Source organism: Charadrius vociferus, unplaced genomic scaffold (genome assembly GCF_000708025.1).
Source record: "Charadrius vociferus isolate BGI_N301 unplaced genomic scaffold, ASM70802v2 scaffold23, whole genome shotgun sequence".
Lineage (NCBI taxonomy): Eukaryota > Metazoa > Chordata > Aves > Charadriiformes > Charadriidae > Charadrius > Charadrius vociferus.
In genome coordinates this window covers 710,690-722,429 of record NW_009647676.1, presented here as the reverse complement: position 1 = coordinate 722,429, position 11,740 = coordinate 710,690, and the positions used below count along the sequence as shown (strand labels likewise).

Genomic DNA, 11,740 nt, shown 5'->3' with positions numbered 1-11,740 from the left:
CTTTCAGAGCATCGCTCTCCCCTCAGCACAGCCAAAGCTCTAGTGCCCAAGAGGTACCTTACTGCCCCGGCTCCCTACATCAATCACTTCCCCCTTGACACAAGCAGCGAGAGGGCTGTGGTCCTCAGACCAGAAATAGGATATAAGGAATTTTCAGGAAATGAAGTTCAGTTTTTTTTAATTTTTTTTTTTTTTTTAAATGTGCTTCAAAGAGAGAAAAGTAGAGAGGCACAACAGCCTGGCTATGAGCCCTCTGGGGAGCTCCACAACCCAACCATTTGCACACCTTTAGAAAAACATTTTCTCTTGAAGTGCTCTCCGTGCATCTGCTCAAGTATTAGCAGAAGGACGAACTGCAGAAAGCAGAGCCTGGTGCTGATGAAATTAAGCTTATAGCCTGGATCCCAAAACTCCTTGCCCCATCAGAAATCCCATACAGGTTAAAGGACATTCTGGAGACTGGAAAAAATTAGTAACTGCTCTTCGGTTCAACAGTATTATGAAGAACTACCGTTTATTACAATGACAATTGTAATAAGTACATATGTTCTAATAAACACAAATACAACAAAAATGACAATTCCCCTATTTGTGGTGATTCTTGGAAATACTCATTTTGGAATATACACGCTTTTATAACAAGACCTTATTCATAACCAATTGAAATGGGAAAGGAAAGCACTGGGCCACAGGTTGCAATACTTTCACTTCATCACGAAGTAGGACGTGAGGTCAATGCTGGAGGCAGGGCTGGGACAGGGCTGGGAAAACTTCAGCCCACAGGGTCCAGAAACTCTTCTGCCGAGCAGGAGAAGTGATCAAGGAACTGGAGATACCTGTTCTAGTGCTTAAGAGTATTTTATATATTGTCTCTGGTGCAACACAACAGCAGGGATCTCACGTTTAATTAAGAGCCACTTAGCTGCAAAAGATTGATTTAATACAGAAAACTGCGCGTGCGTGTGTGTGTGCAAGCTGGGAACTTATGCTTTAGGAGCACATGAAGGTCTACGATGATTTAGCTGTTCAATAGGCTTTGGAGTTTTTCAGTGTCTGCCGATTGGGATGGGACTTCCATGTACCTGCTAAATCAGCATAACAATCCAGAATTAAGAAAATCAAGTGAGAGACCAAGAATACCAAGCATTAACTATCCAGAGAGAATACAATGCGCAGTTTTATGAGAAAAATAAGGAATGCTTTATACATGTCAAGATATCTCTGTTTATAAAATACCGTCATTTAGAACAGGGCAATGGGACTGCACTGGAAGGGAACGCTCTCACTGCAGACATCTCCAGGGCAGACGTGGTTCTGCACCGTGGCAGCCTCGCCAGAGGAAGGTCAGCCAAGTGCAGAACCAGCTCTGTGCCCCTCAGTCACCTGGTGCCCCTCTGATGTGTGCTCTGTCTCCAGAAGGACTCCTCACTACCTCTCCGCACTTCAGAAGTGGCCTCAACATCCATGAGGTGTCCACTGCCCACTCAAGGGGAGCTTGAGGGGGTTCCGGGCTACTGCTGTTGCTGGTTTTTCCCCATGCCTTGCACTAGTGAGGAAATTTTCTGTCTTCCATACTTGTATGGCTGGGCAGCACAAGGGGAGAAGGATAGCAAAAGAAATGGCTGGCCTACTTTGTCCTCTTCTGAGGGGTGGGAAGCCAAGAATGACAGCAGAGGTCATGTCCTGCAGCTATGCTTGTGTCAAGGAGATTTCTCTCCTCCATCAGCACTGAGCTCTGCGGAGGCAGAGCTGCAGCTGGAGGCTGGGACCAGATTCCTCAGGAAGGAAGAAAAGCTGGGAAATGTCTATTGACTAGTCAGAAAACTGGGAGGTTTTTCAAAAAACTTAAGTGGATGTCTGTTCCTCCCGAAATAAGCCAAAAAACATACCATGCAGCTTTCTAACAAGCTTTCTAACACAGGGGTTTAAATCTCTCCTAGTGAAACAGATGCTCTGCCTTCCATTTTGTGAAGGCAGGAAAGGAATAAACATGAGCAACACGAGTATTTTCCTCCACAACACACCTCATCGTTATGGCTTGAGTATGACTTCCACTGTATCCCTTTATTCCAATTGTTTGTCCGAATTTATGCTCCAATGCAGATGTACTAGAAAACGCGAAAGCACCACAAAGTGAGAGACACAGCTAGTGGTACGGTACTTCTTGCCACACAAAATGCCAATATAAATATGTTAGAACAAGTTACAAGTGTATCATACTTAAGACTAAAAAGAAAAAAAAAATAAATATATATATTTTTTTAAAGAGCAGAACAAATCTCAAGCAGCCAAGTGGTGAAGTTGCAGTGATGTACAGTAGGTGACGTAGCCCTACAACCTCTTGGGAAGATACACTGAAAGAAGACGTCTGCAAATGCATCTTGGCAAAGTATGGGTACAGAATGCGGTGGTTGGCTGGCACTCACTATGGTACATAAACGTTAATGGCAGACTGGGAGTGAACTGATTTCAAGTTTGAGGCCACACATGTTCCATTCTCCAGAAGAAAGTTCTCACACAAAACGAAAATTGTCAGAGACGCTGGGTGAGTCAGTACTCCTCCTGCTGCTGGGGCTGTTCATGGACTTGCTCTTCACCTTCATGCTCTTCTGTGTGGCTCTCCTGCAGGGAGAAAGAGATCCCAAAACATTCTTCAGCAGAAATCATTCCTCATGTAACCTTGCTGCCCCACAGCACTCACCATAGCCTAAAACTTAACTTCTAATTTTCATGCATGTAAGTACAAAATGAGCTGTTACTTGAGAAAAGCGGCATCTTGTAATAATACAATAAAATGTATTTACTCTGCTTTTAATCAAAGCATATGCAGCACTGATACTTTCCCAGAAAAAGCGACAGTTTTCAACATCACTGAGTGTTAACTGTTCCAATAAATGAACATTTTGAATAGATAGACAGCAAGATGCTCAGCAGTTAGATGCTGTACCATAGCATCCTGATGTCTTCTCATTTTCAGTTTGTCCAAGGATTTCTGAACCTGTCTGCTATAGTTTTCACACAATCTTCACTCTAGGTGTATATCACTAACCGGACAAGACACTTTTGCTACCACCTGCTTTAAAAATTCAACTCTGCCTCCTTTTTGAGGTCTGGCATACTACTTTCCCAAAATAATATACCCATGCTAGACCACAGTTGAAAGGTTACCAAAACAGTGATTTTTAGCAGCATCCACAAAATACAACCAAAGACTTGCAAACACGTTTTCTTTGGAGAAAAAAAAAAAAAAAAAAGTCTAGTATTCACTGATTTATAGAGCTACTGTTAAAAGCACTGATCGCTAATAAACGCTTCCCTTTGGCAAACGCTTATTATGCACGGTATTTTCCAGAGCTGTCTCTCTGAATATACATTGCCATTGCGAGCAGAATCCCTGACCGAAAGGAAGGCTAGATCCTCACTGCAGGTGATACCATGCAGTTTAAACAATTTCCAATTTCAAGACAACAGACCTGGTATCTTGCGTTGGCCTGGATATATCAGAGCTCAAAAAAGGCTGGCTGACTCTTAGGGCATTACTTCTGTGTTCCCATGAAGCACAGCTGCATTTACAGCTTTTCTCTCGAGTGGCTTCCATCATTCCGGAGCATAGTTCACCGAAAAGATCCCCCACATCTACTCGCTGCCCTGTGTTAGCAGTGCTCCGCTGTTGGCAGCTCTGGAGGAAAACGCTTTTCCAAGACGCTGAGCTGCCATTCAAAACGGAGCATCGTTGATGCGGTACCTCTGCAGAAGTTGCCTGGCTCCTGGCAATTTTTCTTCGAAGCAGGTGGCTTGAACAACAAACTTTAACAATTTGATACTGCTAACTTTTCAAATTTGAGGCAAAAATTAATAGGAAAGGAAGGCTATAATTTGAGTTTTCTCAGAATACCGCAGAGCAGCTTATGCCATAAGAAAATTCCCTTCCGGCAATAAAACATTCATATTTCTAAAGGGCAAGAACAAGAGAATAAGATTCCTAACATTTGCTGATAAAATGGAAATATCCAGCTATTTACCACGTACAGAAACTGACAAATTCCAATGGAAAGCAAGCTTTCTATCACTCAGGTGCTATTTTCAGGTAGAAGCCACTCATGTCAGTCAGGATAACCGCAGTTTAGCACCTTATGGCCCCTTGAGGGGAACGATGCCCTTATTACATACAGTAGGTACATCACATCAAAGCACATTTTTGCGTAGTATCTAAAAATCACAACTTCTGTGATGGGCTGCAAGAGTGCAAGACTTGCAGAGAACAGGATTTTCACAGAAAGAAGCTGACAGCTGCGCTAACGTGACCCTGCCTTACAGGGTGAGAAAACTGGAGCTTGTTTAGCTGCTGTGAGCCATGTTCCCTTAACCCCGTCTATTCCGACCCTCCTTATGCGTTGCGGTGACCTGCTCTGGAATGCACCTGTTCCATAGGCTCTATGTATGCAGAGTATGTGAGAGACACCTATTAGAAAGCCCACTCATGCTGATTTTATAGGTCACATACATGCTGTCCTTTCACGCATGTAATAGGAATAGCCTCTAACCACAGGGAGTGGCTTGGGAACCTACTCTGCAGCTCTGAAGAAGAGTGGTAGCTCCTCTCTTGCCAGGCTTACCTTTGATAGAGATGTTAAATCTTATGCAACGACCTCAGAAGTTGTTCTGAGATTTGGACATGTGCTTCTCGGTATGTACAGCTTGTATAAATACATTAAATGGGAAAGACAAGAGTCACTATGCCCAGTTACCTTGGGACTGTGGAATCTCCTTGAATAGCATCCCCTAATAAGGAAAGTAGTGAAAGATCTATTTATTTCTGGCTTGGATCACACGACCATGGTCATCTGTGTCTCCCACAAGGAACAGTGCTCCCTTCAATCCATCTGCCTCAAACTATTCAGGTGTGGCTGTAGACTGAAGAGCTACTTTACAAAAACCAGCTGCTGGGTGTGTGTGTGTGTGTGTGCATTTTTCCAAAAGCAGCAGCAGATGTAGTAGCTGCTAGAGCAGAAAGATACAAAACCAACTGCATTTCAAGCAATTGCCTTGGAAACTTGAGTTGAGCTACTGATAGATGAAACGGCAGCAATCCACCCAACTTCTGCATGAACTGAACCAGGACAGCCTATGTAGGACAGTAAAAGCTCTCCTACGTTTTTGCTTTATGCCAAGACCTACACGGCTCCAGGTTTCACAACTAGACTCATAGCCTCTTCTGGTCCATCAGTCTGACACTCTCCTACTGTAAGACCAAAAGCTTTACACACTATCCGAGGTCTCAATGCTGTCTACAGCAGTCAAAGCATGAGTGCTAGGGGCCACTTCTCCCCACCACACAAATGTATCCTTTAACACTGTTTTCTGTCAACTTTGATGTTTTTGATGAAGAAGTAAGATTACAAATGAGCAATTTGTAATTAAAAATTACAAAGTATTACAGACTGACCGGCCGAACTTTAAATGACACTAGCAGATACAACATCCCTCTTGCCTAAGCAGAGACATAATGATGAGGGTTAAAACAGAACCATAAAAGGGAAGAGAAAAGAGAATCTCTAATAACAAGGAACCCAAATGGATTGATATTTGTGCTGTAAGACTCAAACTCATCAAAATTAAGGCCAATAAAACAGTAATGAAAAAAATCAGTCTTAAAAATGCAGTCTTTATTGAATTAAACAAAATAGAAGCATATGAAGTAACATGGTTGAAACTACGCTATGACTTGGAATTCTGAAAAAAATAAACACACACACCCTCCATGACATGAACCTGGTAAAAATCTCTTCAATGCAATACTACAATAATCAAACCTCTGGAGAATGCTTTTTATAGGGATTAAACTCTATACTTGCATTGTGAATCGTTCTACACAGAATTCACCTGACAGCCTACAATGCTCAAAGGGTACCTAAGAGCTATGGGGATATGTAATGAATAAAGTGCTGTTCAGATTTTTTTTTTTTCTTATTTTTTCTTTTAGGAGGATTAAACTAAGTGTAACAGAAAATTAAGTAAAAGGGAGACTTGTCCCTTCTGAATAAGAACAGTTGATATGAAAAGTAGGACGTGATCTCTATGCCATGTCAAATATAGTAGAAGCCTGTCAAATTACAGCTAGGAAGGAAAAGTTTAAGATTGCTATAAAACAGTTCTTGGAAGTATGAATTGAAAATAAATTCAAGTTTGTCATGATATTCAAGCACAAGCCTTTGGTCAGGTGCAGTATGTGTGAGTTGCATCACTGCCCATCCCCTTCCTGAATAAAAGCCTCATGGCCACAGTATCATTCATAAATGCCATAAATCCTGAAAATTAACGCAATCCTTTTTTTCCACTTTGCCTCTGTATATTTGAGACACTCTGAAACAGATACTAAAAAAAAAAAAAAATCTAAGCTGGATTTACAATGCACTCATTAGCAAGAAACTAGGAATGCTGGAGTTGCCTGTGGTTTGGGAATTTGGGCTATTTCCCATCTGGGGATTGGGAAAGCCAAACTGCTGTTACCAAGGGATTAACCTGAAAAATGCTGCAAGATACAGAATTTAACTTGGGACAAATTCATTACAGAGAGAGAAAAAAACAGAAATGACAGGCAAAGCAGGGCAATGAGACAGCAAAGTCCAAAGACAAAAAGCAGGCAAGGTCTGCATCACCAAGGGAACCGCAGTTTTTGGTTTGGTGCTAATGCATTTGGGTCTTTCCTCAGCAAATTACAGTCCATCTGCTAAGATAAGGAGGAAGCGCACCCCAGAAGATCAAATTTGGTACCCTAAAAGGTACCAAAAAACCTGCGTGGGGAATGGCTTTTATTCTTCTCTGGGGAAGCAGTGCTCTCCTGCTTTTCCCAGGCTCCAACTGCAAACCCGATTTAAATAAAGGCAGGTCATTGTATGTAGTTCCTACACAGGCACGTATGATGCTTTCAACAGAGAAAGGCTTGGAGGGAGGAAGCAGATAAAACACTGGGATGCCAACTGCAGTAGAACATTTCGTCATGTGTTCTGCCAGTAAGGAAGACTGCAGGAAGAAAAGCAACAAATGCATTCCTTGGCGGGGAATCACTTGCTATTTAAGCCAACAGACAGATGTGGTAGGGGTATGGGAAGACGAGGGATTTTTCTGGCTTCGCTTTATAAATAAATCACTGTTCTTGAATCCAGAAAACATTTTTTGACCACTATATGTATGTAATTCTTTTAGCCTGTTATCACGTGCCTGGCAAATTTGTCTTATTGTTTATTCCTGTGAAAATAATGGTTTCCTCGTCCTTTTCCTCTCTAGCACTCACTCCGCACTGTTGAACAAATCCTCTTTCCCCTGTCACTTTCACTTCTCGTCTGAGCAGCAGCCCCTGTCAGCGGCAAGCTCGTGTCCCTCTTGCACCTAACCTTCATTTATGCTCTACTAGTCTTTTTTAGAAAAGCATGTGAGTTAGTAGTTGCTTCGGTACTACTTTTGATAGACAATTTTGAGTCAGCTGACTAGTGCCGCAACAGCCTTCTGGGAACAGATTTAAGACAGCCTACGGAACCACAGTGCTGCCGAGAGATTAAGTTGACGCTTATACACTCTGGAGCCAAAGTCATCATCCGCTGGAGACTGAAGGGTCAATCGTCAGTACAGTGCATACAGGGATTTAGTTGACATGAATGGGAGTAGTTCAGCTAAATCTCCACTGAATCATTATCCCTGAATGTATCTGAGGAATTTAACCAGCACCCTTTGCAGCTTCTTGCTTTGTTGTCTTCAGCACTAAGTCTAACATGCAATGAGATTCTTGCTTAATCTTGCAGACAATACATTTCTGAAATTTGGTAACAGAAGATTATTTGGTTTGCACAAGGAAGAATTGCCTATAGCAACAGGATAAAAAAAAAAATGCTAAAGAGCATTATCTCTCCAGATATAATTATGTATTTGGCAACCTGTGTACATATTACAATGCTGCCACATGGGCCAGAGAATATGCACAGCTGTAGGCATTGAACAGCACCTCTGTCAGAATTTCTGTGATTCTCAACATGTTAAAGAACATGAGTAAAAGACTTTATGCAGAAAGGCGGAAGAGGAAAAAACCAAAACTAAGGCTCAGAACCATATGAAATCAATTTAAAATTGTGACACACTCCCTTTTCAGATCAACTTCAGCAAACTTAGAGTACAAAACCTACACTAAAAGCAGCAAATGCAACTGGCCTCTTCAATCCCTTCCCCAGTCTGAATAATCTGTTGTTTGCAAATGCAAACTTCCCTTTTTGGGGAGGAGAGATGGAAATCCTAGCTGCTACAAGTTCTGCTGACCTAAATACAGGACATGATCCAATACTGTGCCAATAATTTTTTATGAAATTAAGCTGTTTTGTCTAAATAAAAGAAATTAAGCTTCAACTTACGTGTTCTTCTGAAGCATAAAGGACTTCCATTAGCCGATTGACAAGGTCATTATTCTCTCCCCCGTGTTCTTGGCAGAGAAGTTCAATCTCCCTTAATTTGCCAAAGTAGAAATCCCTTTCCTTCTCCACGCCTTCAAGTGCAAGTTTTAATGAATGTACCTGCATATAAACCAAGATGTGATGCATCAGTTGTGAGGTGCACTACAGTCAAAACAACTCAGTCTAAGATTACGCATGCTAAAAAATCTTAAATATATATTCAATTTTATAGCTTAAAATGAAGTCCCCTTTTTCTTTTGAAGTGCTAAATTGAACCTTACACTGCTGTAACAGCAGTAAATCACAGTCCCCCATTACACCTCTTGGATACATCCTAACCTTGATCCTTAAAGGTCAATTTTCCTCAGTGCTCTTTTATATCAAAACCAAAGTGCAGGAACCAGGGCTAATTAAGACTTGGCTTCTAACAAAGCTGCCAGAAGTGTCACGTAATAGTAATTAATAAATCTTTCAGCTGAGTATTTGCATTGTTTTGCCTGGATTAATGTGTTGGGAAACCTACAATATCTCCTTGCCTAAAACCACGTAGATCTAGCAGAAAAGCTCACAAGGGGAAATGGTATGGTTAAGAAATTAAAAGGTCCTCTAGTTGCAAATGTGAGTACTGCTGTGTTGTTTTTTCACCTCTCCTCTTTACTGCCTCCCCACTTGCCATACTGTTAGAGACCTGCCTTTTGGCACCCTGATGCCGTGACTGGCTGCACCATGGACTTTCTGCTCCGATTGATGTGCTGTTCCTATCAACAAATTCTCTCAAATGCCAAGCGTCTTTCTCTTTGCAACCTTGTTGACAGGAGTCTTCAAACTATACTGTCAGTCTCAATTTCACCACCAGGACTGCTGCAAATCATTTATGGGCAACATAGCTGTTAATGATTAGGCGTCATATAAATCACGACAGATGTTGCAATATATTTTCTTATACATACATACATAGATATACACACATGCATACATATTTTAAAAAGAATAATTTTGTGCGAGCATAAACTACTGTCCAATGGGGTATACACAATCAGGATAACATGTAAGCAGCTCCCAAATTCGGAAGACAGCAGTGTAACAACCAACAGAAATAATGATGGATGAAGCTGCTTGCAGTAAACACAGACCCCAATCATGTCCAAATTACAGCCAAATTAGCATCCATCTTTTAAGGTCTGCAATTATACAAATTATTTTCTAAATAAAATATGTTAAATAAATTAAAATGCAGACTACATTTCAGGGAACTGCTACAATTTAATGAAGTTCTGTGTTGCCAGTTCTACTGCAATTTGATTTATTCCTTCCACTCGTAAAGATACCAGCAGGGTTCAAACAATGCTTTGACAGCGTACTAAATCCTATCAGTTCATTTTTCCGTAACTGCTGAGCCAGCGAAGCCTTTTTCTGACCTTTGATTGCACTCTCAGAGGTGTCAGACAGCAGAACTGACCTGTTACCAGGGCCAGATCTCAGAGCATCTCGTTCACGTACTAACCTGTTTCTGACCAGCAGCCTGAGTTTAACACCCATGTCTTCCCTTGACAGTTTGAATTTATGATTGATACAATGACCAGTCACCTTAAAATTAACTATTTATTCATGAAAGTAGGAATAGCAAAATGCAACAGGAGTTTATGATATTTTGGTCTAAAGGCAAAGACCTTACACTTGAGACGCGTCTTCTGGATGTGCAGCAGCACATTCCTTGAGAGGAATACCTGCATCCAGACAGAACAAGAACATAACTGCTTCCAGATCTCTTGCTCTGTGCTTGCTAGAGCTTGGGAAGACAACAAACTTCAGCTGAAACATTGGGAGCTAATAGCTCAGACTGTTTCCCCTTCTGACCTATTTCCTGTGAAGGCATTCTCCTGTTTTCATTCTATACATTCACTCCTTTTTAAGAAACAGAATCATTAAACTATGCATATATGCACAGTTAATTAACTACAGTATACAGTAAACACTGTTATAACCAAACCAGATATGCTTTTCTTCAGTAACATATCAGCTACTTGCCTGTGACACATTAATTTGTTTTTCTTCAGGCAATTATCACATCCATGTGCTACTTTTTCCTGCTATGAACGTGCCAAAAGGCTAATCCTGTTTGAGCAACGGTGCGCGTTAACTCCCATGCTCTGTCTCTGGACCAGAAGCAACCCTTTGCAATCCAGTTAACAGGTGCAAAGGCAACAGTTCTTACTAACTCATCTTTTCTCTGATGGCACTTACTGGTAGCATGAAAACTCACAGGACTGCAGAAGCAGGGTGAAGATTAAGCATACATTGTAGACAAGCAGCCACGATGGTGCTGTTTTCAGAAACTATGTGTGCTAACATACAGTTAACAGTTCCTGGGACCATTCTCCATATCTTATGGTTCCTGGTTTGTGTTGTCTCCTTAACTGCACTCAAACTCTTTGGGAGACAGACCATAAACACGGCAGAGTCCACTCTAGCATTTTAATGCTATGGGTAATCAAGTTCCAGTGCACAGTGACATTCCTTGGAAGCGTTCAATTTATTAGCACAGACCGAGGCAATAACTAAGACCATTTCAAGAGAAGCTTTAAGATTGTTGGGAGCCATTCATATAGCAAATGTTACAGATGGCTTGTGATTATTGCAAATAGCTCATTAAGCAACGCTGTGGTAAAATATAGTGTATGCGCAGTCCCACTAAAATTTTTCCACTACAAATTGCATGGAAGTTCAGATGTCTCAATCTCCCTTAGCTGCTATTCATGAACAGGCTGAAAAAAAATAATCTGCTACAGTCACATAGGAATTCGATATCCACAGACGCCATTCAACTTTTCTTAATTATAATCAAGAGAGCAAAGGGGTAAAAAGTGGCTGCTGCCCTCATCTCCCTGGTTGCTGGAGAGTGGTAAAAAAATGGGCAATTTGGCTCTTCCAGCATGTTCAGACTCGGGGTCAGAAAATCCTGGCTCAGAGCTGCTTGCAGCATAGCTTTTTTGGCTTGTGTTATATGCCCAGTGTGCACAAGTAACCATTAGTGGGAAATGAAATACCAAACGCTGCCAGCATTAAAAAAAAAAACCTCAGCCAATGCTTCCAGACCATTCTAGCTAGAAGAAGTCTCTAAAAAACTAGCTATTAAAACACCAACTTTCCAAATCCTAAAAATTTCTTCTCCTGTTCCACGATGCGGGGAAATCATCTGTTTTCCCTCAGAGTTATTTGTATATAAGGCTTAAGGTTTTCACACGCGGAATGTGCTAGGAATACATTTGCAGTGGATGTGAGAGTGACTGCCTATTTTAGTA

The 11,740-nt window shown here is 41.3% G+C and overlaps 1 protein-coding gene across 1 annotated transcript in view; it reads right to left on the bottom strand.

Annotated features, from left to right (window-relative positions):
* Window positions 1–1,565: 1,565 nt before the first annotated feature.
* Window positions 1,566–11,740, bottom strand: part of MAPRE2 (microtubule-associated protein, RP/EB family, member 2) — a 74,034-nt gene continuing 63,859 nt past the window's right edge. The window contains exons 6-7 of the mRNA XM_009881117.1: window positions 8,400–8,558; window positions 1,566–2,622 (exon numbers count right to left, since the gene is read on the bottom strand). Of these exons, the coding sequence (XP_009879419.1) occupies window positions 2,551–2,622; window positions 8,400–8,558 (231 nt within the window). The 3' untranslated portion in view covers window positions 1,566–2,550. The remainder of the gene's footprint in view (window positions 2,623–8,399; window positions 8,559–11,740) is intronic.